Source organism: Miscanthus floridulus, chromosome 12, assembly GCF_019320115.1.
Source record: "Miscanthus floridulus cultivar M001 chromosome 12, ASM1932011v1, whole genome shotgun sequence".
NCBI classification, from domain to species: domain Eukaryota; kingdom Viridiplantae; phylum Streptophyta; class Magnoliopsida; order Poales; family Poaceae; genus Miscanthus; species Miscanthus floridulus.
The window spans coordinates 69223441-69243348 of record NC_089591.1 but is presented as its reverse complement, the minus strand read 5'-3'; the positions used below and the strand labels follow the sequence as shown (position 1 = coordinate 69243348).

Sequence of the window (19908 nt, the reverse complement as noted above, 5' to 3'; positions counted from 1 at the left end):
TCTATACGTAAGCATGAGGCCTTTCGTACCCTGCAAATAACGCAGGACTTTCTTCACTAAATTCTAATGTTCAATTCCTGGATTCTTTTGATACCTGCCAAGTAACCCGGTAACAAAAGTTAGGTCAGGGCGTGTACACACTTGAGCATATTGTAAACTTTCAACAGCTGAAGCATACGGTACCGCTTTCATTCGGTCAATTTCATATTGGTTCTTGGGACACTGATGTTCCCCAAATCTATCGCCATTGACTATAGGAGCAGGTGAAGGACTGCACGCATGCATACTAAATTTCTTCAGGACCTTTTCTATGTATGTCTTTTGCGATAATCCTAGAACCCCCTTTCTCCTGTCTCGGTGAATCTCTACTCCCAAAACGAATGAGGCCTCACCGAGATCTTTCATATCAAAGTTTGAGGACAAGAATTTCTTCGTTTTCATTAGTAGATTGATATCACTACTAGCAAGTAAGATATCATCCACATATAAAATTAGGAATATGTACTTTCCATTCTTGAACTTTGCATAAACGTAATTGTCCTCAACATTTTCTTTAAACCCAAAACCTTTTATCGTTCTATCAAACTTCAAATACCACTTGTCTTGAAGCTTGCTTCAATCCGTAGATTGATTTCTTCAGGCGGCATCCCATATTTTCCTTTACTTTTATGACAAAACCTTTCGGTTATGCCATATAAATATTTTCTTCCAAATCCCCGTTTAGGAAAGCCATTTTTACATCCATTTGATGTAACTCCAAATCATAGTGGGCTACAAGTGCCATTATAATTCTGAAAGAATCTTTACATGAGACTGGAGAAAACGTCTCATTGTAATCAATCCCTTCTCTTTGCGTGAAGCCTTTCGCCACAAGTCACGCTTTAAATCTTTCTATATTCCCTTGGGAGTCATATTTTGTTTTGTAGATCTATTTACAGCCTACTGTTTTTGCTCCTTTAGAAATATTTTCTAAGTCCCAAACTTTATTGGTACTCATTGATTTCAATTCATCTTCCATGGCCTTAAGCCACTTTGATGAGTGGTCGCTTCTCATGACTTCTTCAAATAAGGTGGGATCATCCCCCATCTAATATTTTTTTGTTTCATAAACTTCATAGTCATCAGTAATAGCTGATCTTCTTATTCTTTGAGACCTTCTAGGTGCCTCCGGCACTTGTTCCACATTAGGCTGTTGTTGTTCTTCCTCATGTGCAATATTTGGTTCTATAGGTTCCTCAAGGATAGGTTTCTCAAGGACAAGTTCCTCATGTTCATTCATTGTCGCCACGGGAGAACTTGCAATAGGTGTTGGCACTACAGTGTCCTGCACTATCGGTGCAACAGCAGCAGGTAGCGTGAAGAATGGTTCTTCAACCATCGGAGTGGGTACATATACCCACTTTTCCTGTAGGCTTATTTCTCGTGCTACCATGCTCCCCCTGATCATGTTATCCTCCAAGAACACAACATGTCTTGTTTCTATAATCTTCGTATGTTTGTCAGGACAATAGAAGCGATATCCTTTCGATCTTTCTGGATAGCCAATAAAATGGCAGCTGACTGTCTTGGAGTCTAACTTTTCTATGTTCGGGTTGAAAACTTTTGCCTCGGCTGGATAGCCCCACACACGCAAATGGTTGAGTGAGGGTTCCCTTCCTGTCCACAATTCATATGGTGTTTTAGGCACCGACTTGCTTGGTACACGATTAAGTATGTGAATGGCGGTTTTCAGCGCCTCCATCCATAAACTAATCGGTAATGTAGATTAACTTATCATGCTTCTTACCATATCCATTAAGGTATGGTTACGTCTTTCAGCCACTCCATTCTGCTGAGGCTCCCCCGATGTGGAGTACTGAGCAACTATGTCATTTTCCTGTAGGAACTTTGCAAACGGTCTAGGAATGTGGTCATATGGGGTATGTCGCCCATAGTACTCTCCACCTCGGTCTGATCGTACTATTTTGATTTTCTTATTGTGCTGATTTTCAACCTCAGCTTTAAATATCTTGAATTTATCCAACGCTTCCGATCTTTCTTTAATTGGATAAATATTGCCATAACGAGAGTAGTCGTCTGTGAATGTTATAAACGAATCATAACCATCCACACTTTTCACAGGAAAAGGACCACATGTCTGTGTGGATTATTTCTAAAATTCATGTGCTTCGTTTGGCATCTTTCTTAATTTTCTTGACATACTTTCCTTTGATACAATCAACACATTGTTCTAAATCTAAAAATTCTAAGTGTGGGAGAATTGATTCCTTAATCAATCGTTCTATTCTCCCCCTCGAAATATGGCCCAAGCGACAATGCCATAATTTTGAAGAGACATAATCAATTCTCTTCTGCTTCTTAGTTACATTCATAGATGAGGAATCATTCACATTCTCAGCAAGAGATAATAAATAAAGCTTATCTTGTCGGAAGGCAAGACCAACACATTTATTATCAACGAGTATCTTACACTTGCCACCACCAAAATGGCAATCAATTCCATCATCATCAAGTTTCGAAACGCTTATCAAATTTCTACGCAAAGAGGGAACATAAAGTACTTCTTTAAGTCTAAGTACAAAACCATTATTCAATTCTAAAGAAAAAACTCCAATAGCTTCAACATTGGCTTACACTCCATTTGCAACTTTAATCGTTCTTTCTCCTCTTCGCAAGGTTCTCGTCCCACTTAACCCCTGTAAGGAATTTGCAACATGAGTAGTTGCTCCTGAATCAACCCACCAAGTGGATTTATCATAACATAAATATAGGGATTCATCTACAAATGTAATAAATTTATCATCTTTCTGTAGCAGAGATTTTAGGAAGTCTGGACAATCCCTCTTGTAGTGTCCCTTCTTAAAGCAGTGCTTGCACTGATCTTTTTCAGCTCTACCATATTACTGATTCTCAGAATTCTAGGGTTTCTTTCCCTGTGAATTGGAGGAAGAGGCCTTATCCCACTTAGGTTTCCCTTGTGGTTTAGAATTTTTGCCATTAAAGTTCTTTCTTTTGTTATCCTTCACAAAATGAGCAGATTCACTCTGTGAGGACTTTATCCTCTCCTCTTTTTGAGCACACATTGAGATGAGTCTTTCTATGCCCCATCTTTTAGGCTGCATATTGTAATTCACAATGAAGGTGTCATATTCTTTTGGCAAAGAAGCAAAAATCAAATAAATCAGGAAATCCTCCTCCTTCAAATTCATTTCCTTTGGCTTAGATGTTGTAGTGTTCATCTTTAAAATGTGCTCTCTTATGCTACCACCAGTGAATTTCTCATTCACAAGCTTCTTAATTAGTGAACTTGCTGTGGCCTTGGTAGACCTAGTAAACTGACTCTTGATTTTCTCAAGATATTCTGTGGCAGTAGCACATTCAAGGCTTAAGCCCCTTATCTGTTCTTCTATGGTGGCCTTGGCCACCAACAGGCACTTGCGGTTGGAGAGAGTCCATTGCCTATGTTCAAGGTCATATTTCATTCTTATTTCAGCATGATCACGCTTTCGAACAGCGAAATCTGTGTCAGATTCATTTTCACCTCTCACTGGGTCCTCTGGCTCAGTAGGACACAGTGAGGTGATGGCAAAATCAACCTCTCTCAACGCAAGTTCTAATTCATACTTCTCCTGCCACACACGGTGATTGGTCCCATTAAGTGTCGGGATGTTGGTAATGTTCACAATGCATTTGCCTCCTGAAATCACACCAGAGTAAGTAAGAAACATTTATATATAAAATTTCATGCTTTAACTCAACGTTGATCAAATTAAAACTTATAATTCATCCATGCAAAACATTTTACATCACCGTTAGACAGAAGTAAAATTAATGCACAATTTCTCATGGATCAAAATTATAATATTGTTATTAACAACGTTGGTCAGAAAATAACAACATCATAATCTCATCAAAATTATCAGAAATTCATCACTTCTCTTAAAATTAAATTATCCCGTTGGTTCAAATTTAATCAAAGAGAACAATAATTATCATGCACAGCGGAAACATTAATAATCTTTTTATATTATTATTTTTTCAGAAGCACTAAGTACTTTACTGTTTTCTGGCAAAATATCGTTGGATAAAATTTGCACAGAAAAAATTATATCAAAATCATTCAAATTCATCAAAAAAAATATGCATTAAAATTGCTCCGGGAAAATAATAACAAAAATTTTCTTTTCACTTCAGCCCAGCGCGGCCCAGGACGGCAAAAAACCGGCTCGGCCTAGTCCTCCGCGCGCGTGCAGGCCGCACCTAGGCCGCAACCTAGGCCTGGGCCGGCAAAGTCGTGCTGCCGCGCGCGCCCGCCTGGGCCAGCCGGTGGTCTAGTCGCGCTCCACCGTCGGATCAGATCGGACGGCCGAGCGTTTGTTTTGGCCGAATAAAAACTCCGACGCCGCGCGGGTGCCTAAAACCCTAGGTCATTCGGTCGCTGCTTCTCTCTCTCTTCTTCGCCGCTCTCTCCTCTCTCTACCTCATCTCTTCTCAGCGCAACAGCGACCGAGAGCGACGGCGGCGAGCGAGCGTGCAGTGGGGTGACCATAGCGCTGTCGTCGGCCCCCTCGTTGGCGCGCGTGCTCCCCAACGGGTGAGCACGCCGTCGTCGAGCAGCCTGGCCGCGACACTTCCTTGGCCGAGCCCGGCGAGCCAGCTCCCCGGCTCGGCTTCTTCTCCCGCACCGGCGAAGGGACATCCCGACACACGGTGAGGTAGACCTTCTTCTCCCTTCGGATTCGTTTTCTATCTTCTTTCTTTTCTTTTTACTCGTTCACCCGAAAAGGGGATCTAGGGTTAGGGTTCGGTTGAACCCGATTCATGTTTTTTTGTTTGATTCGAGTTCTCCAAGATTATCCCATTTCCCCTCTTCGGATTTGGGTCTGCTTTTCTCTTCTCCGAACAAGGATTTAGATCTAGGGTTCGGAATCCGACCCTCCCCTTTTCCCCTTCTTTGATTTGATATGGGGAATTAGGGTTAGGTCTTAGGGTTTGGCTTCGTGAGCCGAGGGCCCTATCTCTTCTCTGATCTGAATGGATCTGTTCTCTTTTCTTCTTTTACCCGGTTAGGGATACATAGAGGCACCTGGCTCTGATACCACTGTTAAGTTTCGTAGGACTCAATCGAGTCAAAATCCCAGTAATCAAAGATCCTAATACACGATCTACAAAGAGGCATAAAAGGGAGGAAAAGGGATATGTAGAGTATGAAGTCACAGACCATCGAAGGCCGTAGTGGTCGGAGCTGTTGGAGTGGTGGAAGCGCCGGCCGCGGCCTCGTTGGCGGATGCCATCTGCGCGCCGGTAGCGACGTTCGGTGGAGAGAGGAGTCGGTGCAGTGGCGTCCTTGGCGGCGGCGTGTGCATCGGGGCCGCGTTGCCGGCGTCGGTGGTGCTTCCTGTCGCTGGCAGCGTCCCTTCTCAAGATCGGGTTAGGGTTAGGATGTCGATGGGGTGTCTGGCGGCGCGGTGAACCTCGTACAGTGAGCCCCGGCCCCCACCTTTCCTTTATAGCGCTGTGCGACGGGGGCCCACCTACCATGTAGGGTTGTGCGCCCCCGATCAGGGCGCAAGAACAAAGCCCAAAGGCCGTTGGGCCTAATGGCGTGGGAGATCAATCCAACATTTAGACCTACAGAGCGGGCACGTCACGTGCATCTACAGCCGACGTGGAACATGTGCCAGCACTCGGGCAGGCTCCGCACCATCTCACCGCCGCTAAGGTCTTCCAGGCGTGAGCGGTGGGAAACGCCATGCCGACAGCACGACCGCGACGACGCTCAGGCACCAGGTGACGCCGGTGACGAGCACTGCGGCCAAGGCAGCGAAGGCACACGCCTCCTAGATGATGAACACGGTGAGCACGTAGGACCCTCCCAGATGATGAAGAATGCGGCGAGCACACAGGACGTGACGAGCAATGAGTAGGACTGACCCGCCATGGTTGCCAAGACACCGTAGCCGTCGCCGATGACGTCGTCGACAGACTCGTCGAAGGGAACCATGCATTCCAACCCATCCCAACCCGATTTGCTAAACCCGACCCGTCCAACCCATTACCACCCCTCCAAATAGTTCCATAGCATAATCCAACCCAAAAAAAACCTCCAATTATTACCCGACCATTAGGAGGCCTACGTGCACGTCGCAATGTCGTTCCAGCACGGCTGCTGCTGAAGATCAATGAGGAAGCTAACTTGTGGATAGCGGCAGGTTTCAGGCGGCTAGCGCCGTTTGTGGCTGTTTGGTCGCTACTCTGAGTGGTTCTATTACAAATAAAGTGATCCACGTAGGCTAGGAAATGTTGAGACTACTATTCACACAATGTAAACTATCACTACTTGTGATTTGCACATAAACTTTTTTCTTTCATCCTACCTCACCTTTATTTCCTCTCCCTCTTCTTTTTTAGCATGGACCACTTTCTCTCTCCCAAGCATATGTAGCTTCTGTAAGCCACTACGACAAGTGTAGAGCATCTACTTTTTTTATACGATCATATATGGCACTTGAGGTTATAAGTAAAAAAGCAGCATTGGGGAAGGCCTAAGCATTTCGCTGCTTTAATTCTTTTCTCCGTTCTCCACCTTTTCAATTTCTTTCTAGTTCTTCTTTCAGTGTCGTAGGCCGTGGCTTACGTTGTGTAACCATTTCCTCTTAACGAAAAACAGGCTCCTTAAGCGCGGTCGTGAAAAAAATCAGTGATACCAGGAAATTATGAATTTTGCTACGTTGCGAATTCGAGTCAGTCGATGCAAGTGCTGACGTGCATGTATGTGCTGACCTGGAAAGAAGTGTGGCCAGGACCAGAGGGCAGAGATTGTGGGTGTTGTGAATTGAACAACTTTAGATGTAGGTAGCGCGGCCTAGCTCACCGGTCCTTCCCATCCTCGCGCCATCGCTGACTCGTTCGCCGGCCCGACCACCTACTTCGCTGTGACCCATGTACTGGTGTACGTGACGCGCCCCATGCCACGCTCCGCCGCTACGTGATCCGTCGCTCTATGATCCGCCGCCACATGATCATCCACTGATCGCGGTCCTGCTGCTAACCACGTCGCGATCCTGTAGCTGATCACGTCGCTCCCTACGTGATTCACCGTTACGTACGTGATCCTGTCGCTACGTCCGTCCGTACATGCTGATCACGGTCCTGCTGCTCACCACGATGATCACGTCGCTCGGCTGTTCTGCCACCACGTGCTGGTCGTGATCCTGCCATCCTTTCCTGCCGTCGCTGATCACGATCACGCCTAGGATCCTGCCCTGCCATGGCTAAACCGAGGCCGAACGACTCGCGCAGGAGCAGCGCGAGGAGGCCCGTCTTCGCAAGGCCACCGCCCTCGACGCCTACGAGGCCAAGCACGCCACTGTCCACGCCCAAGCCATTGCCGTCATCAACATCAATGTCCTCGTGCCCTTGGTGCTAGATCGTGTCGCCAACAATTACAATCGGTGGCGCGCCCTCTTCCTCGTCATCTTGGGCAAGTATGCCCTAACCGATCATGTTCTCGACGACGTGGTCAACGACGATCGCTGGGCGTGGGTGCAGATGGACTGCACCGTCCTCACATGGATCTACGGCACCATCCACGCCGACCTCCAGCAGTCTGTGATGCTGCATAGGCCTAACGCGCGCGGCGCGTGGACCTACCTTGAAACACGAGTTCCTCGGCTAGCGCGAATCACGTGCCCTGCTGCTCTCCGCCGAGTTTCGCACGGCCAAGCAGGGGGCGTCCACGATCACTGACTTCTACCGCTGCATCGAGACGATGGCCGCTACCCTCACCGACTTCGGCGACCCCATCGGCGATCGAACACTCGTCCTCACGCTGCTTCGCGGCCTCAGCGGCAAGTTTCAGCCCATGGTGTCCAACTTGAAGATGTGTCAGCCCTTCCCCACCTTTGAGGAGGCGCGCACGCTGCTCATTCTCGAGGAGATCGACCTCGACGACGTCACCGCCGAGTCCGACGCCCCACCCGCAGCACCTTCCGCCCTTGTTGCCGCACCCAACGCCACCACACGAACCTCTACCGATGGTGGCCATTCGGGTGGCACCTACACCGGGCAGGACAGCCAAGGCGGCCAGGGCGGGCAGCCTTCCCACCGTTCCAGTCACCATCGTGGCAAAGGCGGCAAGCAATAGCAGCAGCACGGCTCCAACACCGGGAGTCCTCGTCCACCAGTGCCCTTCCTCGACCTATGGGCGAGCACGGTGCAATTTTGGCCGCACCGGTACGGGGCCCCAGGGCTGCATCAGTGGCCTCCAGCACCTGCGTTTGCCGCACTGCCCTAGCAGCAGTAGCCCTCCCGCTGGACACCGATGCATGGGGGTCCTGGGATACGCCGTCACTAGTAAGCAACTTCAACACTATGTCGCTGAACACACCGGCGACCGAGTGGTATGCTGACTCCGACGCTGGCTCTCACGTGGTCAACTCCGCTGGTATTCTATCCTCCTCTCACCCTCCCCCGTCCTTTGGTCCTTCATCTATTATTGTCGGTAATAGAGCATTGCTTCCCGTTACATCTGTTGGGTCACACTCATTTTCCACCACACGATGTCCGCTTTTTTTCTTTCCAATGTTTTGGTCTCTCCTCACATTATTAAGAACTTGATTTCCATCCGTCATTTCACCACTGATAACAATTGTTCCATCGAGTTTGACCCATTTGGCCTTTCTGTGAAGGACCTACAGACTCAGAGCGTGATCATCAGGTGCAATAGCACGGGCGACCTCTACCCGTTCTTCCCACCGGCACCAACCAGCACTCCAGCCCTCGCTGCCGCTCCCACCTCCACTACCATCTGGCATCGCTGTCTTGGTCACATCGGTCATGAGGCTCTATCCAAGCTCATTAGTTCCAATGCTATAGCATGTAATAAGCGCCAAACAGATCATATTTGTCATGCCTGCCAATTAGGTCGCCATGTGCGCCTCCCTTTTAGCATGTCAAACTCTCGTGCGCTTCATCCCTTTAATTTAATACATTGTGATCTTTGGACATCTCCAGTCATTAGTGTGTCTGGCTACAAAAATTATCTTGTTATTCTGGATGATTGCACTCACTACACCTCGAATTTTCCTCTCCGCCTCAAATCTGACACCTTCGGCTTCCTGTCTCACTTTTTTCGTACGCACGCACATAGTTCGACTCCCCTATCAAGGCAGTTCAGTGCGACAATGGCTACGAGTTTGATCACTCCTCGGCCCGCACGTTCTTCCTCACCCATGGTGTAGTCCTCCAGATGCCGTGCCCATACACTTCCTAGCAAAACAGACACGTCGAGCATCTCCTTCGCACCGTCAATAACATCATGCACTCACTTTTGTTTTGGGCTAGCCTTCTGTCAGCTTATTGGGCTGACTCCCTTCACACCACCACATATCTCCTTAATTGTCACCCCACTAAAACCAATGATGGTTGCACTCCCTTCTTCGCTCTTTACGGCACCCAGCCCTCCTACACTCATCTTTGGGTTTTCGGCTACGCGTGCTACCCTAACCTCTCCTCCACCGCTCCACCTAAACACTCACCTCGCTCCACCTTGTGTGTCTTTCTAGGGTATTCCTCTGAACACAAAGGGTACAGGTGCCTCGATCTCCATTCTAATCGCATCATCGTCTCCCGACATGTTGTGTTCGACGAGGCCCTATTTCCCTTTTCTGAGATGTCCACATCTCCTTAGGACCCTACCTCACTCGATTTTTTGAGTGACGATGATGATGTTTCCGCTTCGCCCATTGGGCCAAGATCTATGGCCGCAGGTACTCGACTTCTCGGTGGCACGGATGTCGCCCCTGGTGCATCTGGCTCCGTCTGCGCCCCCACCGGCTCGGTGCTGCCCGTACCTGGTGTCTCGGTGCCGGTGTACGCCCACAGTCCCTCGGCTGCCTACTAGCCTGAGCCGTCGACATCACCATCTGGTGCTGTTGCCCCTACGGACTCCTTGTCCTAGGTTGCTACCAATGGCGCTGGGAGGTCCACCGGCCAGACGACCACCACAGCGCCTCAGGACATTGTTCCCATCACGAATGCGCACAACATGAGCACTTGTGGCAAGTTTGGCTTTCGTCAGCCAGTGGACCGCCTCAACCTCACAGCAGCGGTCCTCTCTCTGATCCCAACGTCCATCCACACCACCCTCTCCGACCCAGCTTGGCGCCTCGCCATGCAAGCTGAGTTCGATGCACTGCAGGCTAATAACACCTGCACTCTAGTTCCTTGCCCATCTGGCGTTAATGTCATTACCGAGAAATGGATCTTTCATCACAAGTTCCTGTCCGATGGCTCTCTTGACCACTATAAGGCTTGGTGGGTCCTTCGCGGTTTCACACAGCGTCTAGGAGTTGATTATGATGAGACTTTCAGCCCCGTCATTAAGCCTGCGACTATTCGGGTGGTTCTGACTTTGGCACTTTCTCATTCTTGGCCTATTCATCAGCTTGATGTGAAGAACTCCTTTCTTCATGAGACTTTGACAGAGATTGTTTATTGTGCTCAGCTGACTGGATTTGTTGACTCCTCCAGACCTGACTATGTCTGCCGCCTGAACAAATCTCTCTATGAATTGAAGCAAGCACCTCGCTCCTGGCACAGCTGCTTCACCCGTCACATCACCTCACTCGGTTTTGTTGAAGCTAAGTGTGATACTTCATTGTTCATGTACTGCCAAGGTGTTGATATGGCTCTCCTGCTTCTCTATGTTGACGATATTATTCTTATGGCCTCATCTAGTAGTCTTCTTCAGCATGTTATTTCAGCACTTCACCAAGAATTCTCTATGACAGACATGGGGCCTCTGCATCATTTTTTGGGTGTTACTGTTGAGCGCAGAGATGACAACTTATTTCTTTCTCAGCTACAGTATATGCTTGATATTCTGGGCTGTGCTGGTATGTGTGCCTGCAAGCCTTGCAGCACCCCTGTGGATACTCACTCCAAGCTCTCTACCGATGGTGTCTCGGTCGCTGACCCTACACATTACCGCAGTCTTGCTGGAGCCCTTTAGTACCTCACCTTGACTCATTCGGATATTGCGTATGTTGTTCAGCAGGTCTGCCTGTACAAGCATGACTCTCGAGAGCCTCATCTTGGCGCTCTGAAGCGCATCCTCCGCTATTTTCAGAGCACTCTAGACCTCGGTCTTCACCTTCACCGGACATCACCAGCTGATCTCATTGTCTACACAGATGCTGATTGGGTGGGCTGTCCTGACACATGCAAATCCACATCGGGTTATGCGTTGTTTGAAAGCTCTAGTTTGGTTTTGGTGAATTGATGAAACCCTAAGTGCTAACCTAGTTTATCAAGTGATCATGAGATAGATAGCACACTTCAAGTGGAGAAGCTAATGAGGATCATAACATGACAATGGTGATGGCATAGCAATGATCAAGGGCTTAAACTTGAAAAGAAGAAAGAGAAAAACAAAAAGCTCAATGCAAAGGTATAATTTGTTGAAGCTATTTTGTTTTGGTGATCAAAATACTTAGAGAATGTGATCACATTTAGGTTTGATAACCGTACTATTAAGAGAGGTGAAACTCATATCGGAATGCGGTTATCAAAGTGCCACTAGATGCTCTAACTCATTGCATATGTATTTAGGATCTAGTGGAGTGCTAACACTCTCGAAAATGATTGTGAAAATATGCTAACACATATGTACAAGGTGATATACTTGGTGGTTGGCACATTTGAGCAAGGGTGAAGAAGACAGAGGAGATGCCAGCGTCGGTCAAGTGACTGGACGCTGGATCTGAATGCACTAGACGCTGCCTTCCTGCGTCCGGTCATGCTGACCTGGCGGTATAGTGGCTAGGGTACTCCACCAGACGCTGGGCTGTGTTCGGTCAAGGTGGACCGGACACGTCCGGTCGAGGAAAACCGGTTTTGGACCCTTACTGTACTCGACCGGACACTGAGGCTCCAACGTCCGGTCAGTTTTGCCAGAGCGTCCGGTCAGCACTTAGCTGTTGAAATCTGACAAACAACATTTGAAGCTGGTGATGCGTGGCGTCCATCGGGCGACCGGACGCTGAGGAGCAGCGTCCGGTCAGTTGGACTGGAGCGTCTAGTTGGCCCGTGTTGTGCCCGGTGAAGGGGTATAACGGCACTATTTCATGGGGGGCTTCTATTTAAGCCCTATAGCCAGCTATGGCTCACATCTTTGGCTATTTTCATTGACATAGCAACCTTGTGAGCTAAGCCAAAGTCCTCCTACTCATCTCTATCATTGATTCATCATCATAGTGAGATTGGGAGTGATCCAAGTGCATTGCTTGAGTGATTGCATCTAGAGGCACTTGGTGTTCGTGTTTCGCTGTGGATTTCGCTTGTTACTCTTGGTGGTTGCCGCCACCTAGACGGCTTGAAGCAGTGAGGATCGTCAAGCGGAGGTGGTGATTGTCTCTGGCTCCGATCATGGTGATTGTGAGGGGTTCTTGACCTTTCCCCGGTGGAGCGCCAAAAGATACTCTAGTGGATTGCTCATGGCTTGTGTGATCCTCATCTTGTATTGGTTGTACAGCATTCTATTGAGGGTTTGGCGTGTGAAGCCAATTAGCGCGTGAACCTCCAAGTGAGTGAATCGCCACAACGATGACTAGCTTGCCAGCAAGCAAGTGAACCTCGATAAAAAATCATTGTGTTCATCTTTGATTCTGAGGTGATTGGTCTTCATTGTTATTCATCCTTGTGATTGATTGGTTCATTCATCTATAAGGCGGTATAATCTTCTTGATCACTCTCTTTACTTTACCGCAAACTAGTTGTTAAGCTCTTTAGTGTAGCTAGTTTTGAGAGCTTGCTTGCTTGGTTAGTGTGGCTCTTTAGTTAGCCTTTGAGAGCACACTAACATAGGGTAGTGTCATAGCCTTTGAGTGAATAGATACTATCTAAACTAGAATTATGGTAGGTGGCTTGCATTTTGAGTAGACTAGCGCAACACTTACTTCGCCTCAAAATTGTCTAACCATTTTGTTAAGTGTTGTTGTAGAAATTTTTATTAGGCTATTCATCCCCCTCTAGCCATTAGGACCTTTCAAGTGGTATTAGAGCCGAGGTCACCGTTAATTGAGGCTTAACAACCTTCGGTGTTAAAATGGCTCAAATCAACAACACCAAGAAGCCACCCCAATTTGATGGCTCCAACTATCCCTATTGGAAGGCTAAGATGACAACTTATATCAAGTCAATCAATAGGAAGGTTTGGAAGGTGGTAGAAAAAAAAATTGAGATTAAAGATCTAGAGAATCCCACCACAGCTGAAGAAGTACTTCTCCAAAACAATGACATTGCTCTAAGTGCTATTCATGATGCAATTGATGAAAGAACATTTGAGCAAGTCAAAAATATTGAGATGGCTCATGAGGCATGGAAGAAGTTGGAAGAATCATTTGAGGGCACTCAAGCCATGAAGGGTGCAAAGGCATACATTCTCAAAGAGAAGTTTACAAGCTTCAAGATGAAGGATGATGAGAGTGTGCCGGAGATGTTCCATAGGCTTTAAGTGCTTATCAATGATCTCAAAGCACTTAGAGAAGAGGTGAAGGACAAGGACTTCTCCCACAAGTTCTTGAGATGCTTACCTTCAAGATTTGGTACATTGGTCACCATTCTAGTGAGAAGCGGTTTGGACACCATGACACCAAACTAAGTATTGGGAGATATTATGACCGATGATACATATAGAGATGATGATGAGAAGAAAGAAAAAAAGGAGAAGAAAGATAAGAAGAAGGATGAGAAGAAGAAGAGCGTGGCATTCAAAGCCACATCATCCAAGGACAAAGCTAAGCAAGAAACATCAAGTGAAGAAGATGAATTATGGGATGATGATGATGATGAGAAGATGGCTCTATTTGTTAAGAGATTTGGCAAGTTCATGGTGAAGAAGGGCTACCGTGCTAGAAGAAGTCTTCATCCAAGAATAAAGAAGAGTCAAGAAGGTGCTTCAAGTGTGGAAGCAAAGATCATCTTGTTGCTCAATGCCCATACAATAGTGACAATGATGATGACAACAAGAAGAATAAGAAGAAGGACAAAAAAGAAAAGAAAGAGAAGAAGAACAAAATGGCCTTCAAGAAAAAGAAGGGTGGTTCATATGTAGTCATTTGGGATAGTGATGCTTCCTCAAGTAAAGATGATGATGATAGTGATGATCACAAGACCACCAAGAAGAAGGTTCTTGCAAGCATTGCAATCAATGAGAAGTCTTCTCTCTTCGAACCTTCATCATGCTTCATGGCTAAGGCCACTAAGGTATAATCTTGTGATGATGAAAGTGATAAAGAACATGTTGATGATAATGAACATGAAAATGAAAATAATAGTGATAGTGATGACAATGAACCTACTAAGGACAAATTATTTAACATGCTAGAAGATGCTAAAGAACACTTTGACATTAAGAGAAGGGAATGCAAGAGCTTGAATAAGGAGGTAAAAGCCCTTAAGCAAGCCCTTGATGAGCTCAAACAACTCATGAGAAGCTAGAGGTAGCCCATGAGAAGCTTGGTAAGGCTCACAAAAAGCTTGAAAAAGCTCATTCCACTTTGCTTAATGAACAAGATAAAAAGAAGCATGTTGAAACTTATGATGTAGGTGTAACTTGTGATTTAATTGATACATCACTATCTATGCCTATCATTGTTGCTACTACTAACTCTTCTTGTAGCACTTTCACTTCTACCTCATCTAGTAGTGATGGTCTCACTTGTGATGCCTCACTAGTGGTTAAGAATGAGAACCTCAAGAAGGAGGTCACTAAGCTCACTCACACCTTAGCTAAGGCATATGGTGGTGAGGACCGCTTACTTATGTGCTTGGGTAGCCAAAGAGCTTCTCTCTACAAAGAGGGATTGGGCTATACCCCCAAGAAAGGCAAGGCGGCCTTTGCTCCTCACAAGACTAGTTTTATGAAGAACAATGGTTGGTTTTGCACTAGTTGTAAGCAAGTTGGTCATAAAGAGCAAGAATGCAAAAACAAGAGCAAAAATACTAATGTATCCTCCATTAAGCTTGATTCATGCTATATGCTTACTAAGGGTACAAATGGTGTGAAGGCTAAGTTCATTGGTAAACCATGGATGGGCTCAAAGAAGAAAGCCATTTGGATACCAAAGAAATTAGTGACTAACCTTCAAGGACCTAAACAAGTTTGGGTACCTAAAAGGAATTGATCTTCTTTTGTAGGTCAATTACAAAGCTGGAGGAAGACATTGGGTTCTTGATAGTGGGTACACTCAACACATGACCGGTGATGCAAGAATATTCAACTCAATCAACACCAATGGCAATGATGGTTATGATAGTATCACATTTGGTGACAATGGCAAAGGCAAGGTCAAAGGGCTTGGTAAGATTGCAATATCCAATGACTTGAGCATATCCAATGTGTTGCTAGTAGAGAGCTTGAACTTCAATTTATTATCCATAGCACAATTATGTGATCTTGGATTCCAGTGCATATTTGGGATAGATGATGTAGAGATCATAAGTGTAGATGGCTCTAACTTGATCTTCAAAGGCTTTAGATATGAGAACCTATACTTGGTTGATTTCAATGCTAGTGAAGCTAAATTATCCACATGCTTGTTCACTAAGTCTAGTATGGGTTGGCTTTGGCATAGAAGGCTTGGTCATGTTAGAATAAAATAATTGAATAGATTGATTAAGCATGACTTAGTCAAAGGCTTGAAAGATGTTGTGTTTGAAAAGGATAAGCTTTGTAGCTCTTGTCAAGCCAGAAAACAAGTTGGAAACACCCATCCTAAGAAAAGTATGATGAGCACTAGTAAAGCATTTGAGTTATTGCACATAGATTTGTTTGGGCCAACACAATACACTAGTATCGGTGGTAACAAATATGGCTTTGTAATAATAGATGATTACACTAGATACACATAGGTATTCTTTCTAGTGGACAAGAGTGATGTATTTGCAATATTCAAATCATTTGTCGAAGGCATTCACAATAAGTTTAAAACAACCATCAAGAGAGTTAGAAGTGACAATGGTAGTGAGTTCAAGAACACTAGAATTGATGAGTTATGTGATGAATTTAGAATTAGACATCAATTCTCAACTAAGTATACAACCCAATCAAATGGCCTTGTTGAGAGAAAGAATAGAACACTCATTGATATGGTAAGGTCTATGCTTAGTGAGTACAATATGAGTTAATCTTTTTGGGCCAAAACTATCAACACAGCTTGCTATTGTAGCAACCGCCTCTATTGTCACCGATTGAAAGAGAAGACACTATATGAGCTCTTGAATGGTAGAAAGCCCAACATTGTATATTTTTGGATTTTTGGTTGCAAATACTATATCTTGAAGAAAGGCACTAGATTGGGTAAGTTTGATAAGAAATATGATGAAGAATTCCTGCTTGGTTATTCCACTACAAGCAAAGCATATAGAGTTTGGAATTTGGATGGTGGTACTCTTGAGGAAGTTCATGATGTTGAATTTAATAAAACCAAGGGTTCACAAGTAGAAGATGATAACTTGGAAGATGTTAGAGGCATTCAACTTTCAAATACCATAAAGAACATGGATATTGGTGAATTAAGGCCTAGGCAAGTGAATGATGATGAAGATGATCAAGTGCAAGTGCTCTCTAACTCAAATGTGCAAGATGATACAAATTAAGTTAGTGCAAGTGAATCTCATGACAATGAACAAGATCAAGTGGCTAGTGCATCATCTCAACCTAATGATCAAGCAAGTGCAAGCAATCAAATTCCAATCCTCCAACCAACCAATGTTGCAAGAGATCATTCTTTGGACACTATAATTGAAGATATTTCAAGAGGTATACAAACAAGATCAAGATTGGTATTATTTTGTGAACACTTTTCATTTGTGTCATCCATTGAACCAAAGAAGATATATAAAGCTTTGAAGGATGTTGATTGGGTGAATACTATGCATGAAGAATTGAATAACTTCATAAGAAATCAAGCATAGGAATTGGTAGAAAGACCAAAGGAACACAATGTGATTGGAACCAAATGGGTCTTTAGAAATAAGCAAGATCAAGATAGGATAGTAGTAAGGAACAAAGCAAGATTGGTAGCACAAGGCTATACTCAAATAGAAGGTCTTGACTTTGGAGAAACATATGCCCCGGTTGCTAGATTAGAAGCAATAAGAATCTTGCTAGCCTATGCTTGTGCTCACAACATCAAGCTCTATCAAATGGATGTCAAGAGTGCATTTTTCAATGGTTATATCAATAAAGAAGTATATATTGAGCAACCTCCTGGTTTTGAAGATGACAAGAAGCCCAACCATGTGTACAAGTTGAAGAAAGCATTGTATGGCTTGAAGCAAGCACCTAAAGCATGGTATGAGAGATTGAGGGATTTCCTACTCTTTAAAGGGTTTACAATGGGGAAAGTTGACACAACTCTTTTCATCAAGAAGATTAGAAAAGATCTATTTGTATTGCAAATCTATGTTGATGACATCATATTTGAATCAACCAATCAAGAATTTTGTGATGAGTTTGGAAAGATGATGGCTAATGAGTTTGAGATGTCCATGATTAGAGAATTGAGTTACTTCCTTAGTCTTCAAATCAAGCAATTGAAGAATGGTACCTTTGTGAGTCAAGACAAGTATATCAAGGACATGATCAAGAAGTTTGGCATGATTGATAGCAAAGTCATTAGCACACCAATGGGAACCAATGGAAACTTGGATAGTGATGCAAGTGAAAATATGGTGGATCAAAAGTTATATCGGTCTATGATTAGAAGCATACTCTATGTGACCGCATCAAGGCCGGATGTCATGTTTAGTGTATGCATGTGTGCAAGATTTTAAGCCTCACCAAGAGAAAGTTATTTGAAGGCTACAAAGAGAATATTGAGGTACTTGAAGCATACACCAAATATTGGTTTGTGGTATCCCAAAGGAGCAAAGTTTGAGCTAGTTGGTTACTCTGACTCGGATTATGCGGGCTGCAAGGTTAAAAGGAAGAGCATATTGGGCACATGTCAATTGTTGGGAAGATCACTTATTTCATGGTCATCAAAGAAGCAAAATAGTATTGCATTATCAACCGTCGAAGCCGAATACATATCCACCGGTAGTTGTTGTGCACAAGTACTTTGGATGAAGGCCACCTTGAGTGACTTTGGAATTAAGTTCAAGAAGGTGACATTGCTATATGACAATGAGAGTACAATCAAGCTAACCAATAATCCAGCGCAACATGCAAGAACAAAGTACATTGATGTCCGCCACCATTTCATAAGAGATCACCAACAAAAAGGGGACATTTGCATTAGAGTGTAGGCACCAAAGATCAACTTGCCGATATATTCACCAAGCCATTGGATGAGAAAAGGTTTTGCAAGCAAAGGAATAAGTTGAACATATTGGATTTCTCAAATATGTGTTGATGCACGCCCACTTACATAACATGCCTCTCCTTCGAGCAATCTAAGGTAAAAGTTGATTGGCATGACATATATCCTTACTAAGGACATAATTAGTGCATCTAGTCATATTTTTAATTTTATTAGAACCTTTCAAGTGGTTCTATCTTATTAGGCTCATTCATAAAAATCAAATGAATTTGATGTTTATATGGTATCACTATTGCTTCTATGCTTGACATAATCTAGTGATAGCATATGACATGTTTATGGGCTTGTAAACCTAGTGTTTAATCTAGAAAATAAGCTATAAGTGTTTAACTCAACATGGTATAAGATAACCCTTATTTGAAGGTGTGAAGAAGCTTGTCCTTGGATCAAACCGAGTTAAATATCTTTGGTAAATGATCTAGACTAGACCAAATTTGGGAGAATAATCCTCACCTCATTGATTGACATTGATAATCTCGACCCTACAAGTGATACTATCTATATTTAGAACATTTGTGGTCATTGATGACAAAGGGGGAGAGAAACAAAGATAATAGCAAAGATAGTGAAAAAGGGTAAGAAATATCATAAAGGGAGTGAAACATAAAGATATCTTGATATATGACATAGGGGGAGAGATATGACAAAGGAAAGTGATCAATTAAAATTTTACGCACATAAGTAGGGGGAGCAAGCTCATAACTTGTATGGTGCATTTGAATATACATTTCATATGTTTGCTTGCATGGCACAAGTATTAAATTTAAACATCCATGCTTGTATGATGAATGTTAGTTGTAAGATTGAATGATAAAATGAAATCACTAGATAACTTTCATTTTTAAGTAAGTCTTTACAAGTGGTATCTTTCTAAAGTTTGTTTCTAAGTGATATTAAGCTAACCATGGTGCTAAGGATGGTATATTGGTGCATTCCGATTGGTATCATGCTTCAAAGGTCTATCTTTTATACCTTAGCATCATATGGTAGACATTGACTCCTATATTTCCTATCTAAGCATATGTGCAAGCTTCAATCCAAACTCTTAGCACATATGTAGGGGAAGCAATTGCTACTATTTGGGGTTCATGAAACTTGTCCATATCCTTTTACACATGGTAAATATGCTTGGCCAAGCAACATGGATTTAATTGAATTTTAATTTATATTTTTGTATAAGGGTTGTCATTAATTACCAAAAATGGGAAGATTGAAAGCTCTAGTTTGGTTTTGATGAATTGATGAAACCCTAAGTGCTAACCTAGTTTATCAAGTGATCATAAGATAGGTAGCACACTTCAAGTGGAGAAGCTAATGAGAATCATAACATGACAATGGTGATGGCATAGCAATGATCAAGGGCTTAAACTTGAAAAGAAGAAAGAGAAAAACAAAAAGTTCAAGGCAAATGTATAATTTATAGGAGCTATTTTATTTTGATGATCAAGACACTTAGAGAATGTGATCATATTTAGGTTTAATAGCTGTACTATTAAGAGGGGTAAAACTTGTATCGGAA

At 44.0% G+C, this 19908-nt stretch overlaps 1 protein-coding gene across 1 annotated transcript; it reads left to right on the top strand.

Annotated features, from left to right (window-relative positions):
• The first annotated feature begins 7771 nt into the window (after positions 1–7771).
• LOC136496069 (uncharacterized) lies at positions 7772–8146 on the top strand. Its single transcript, XM_066491794.1, has one exon. The coding sequence runs from the start codon at positions 7772–7774 to the stop codon at positions 8144–8146; it is 375 nt and encodes a 124-aa protein (XP_066347891.1).
• Positions 8147–19908: the final 11762 nt, after the last annotated feature.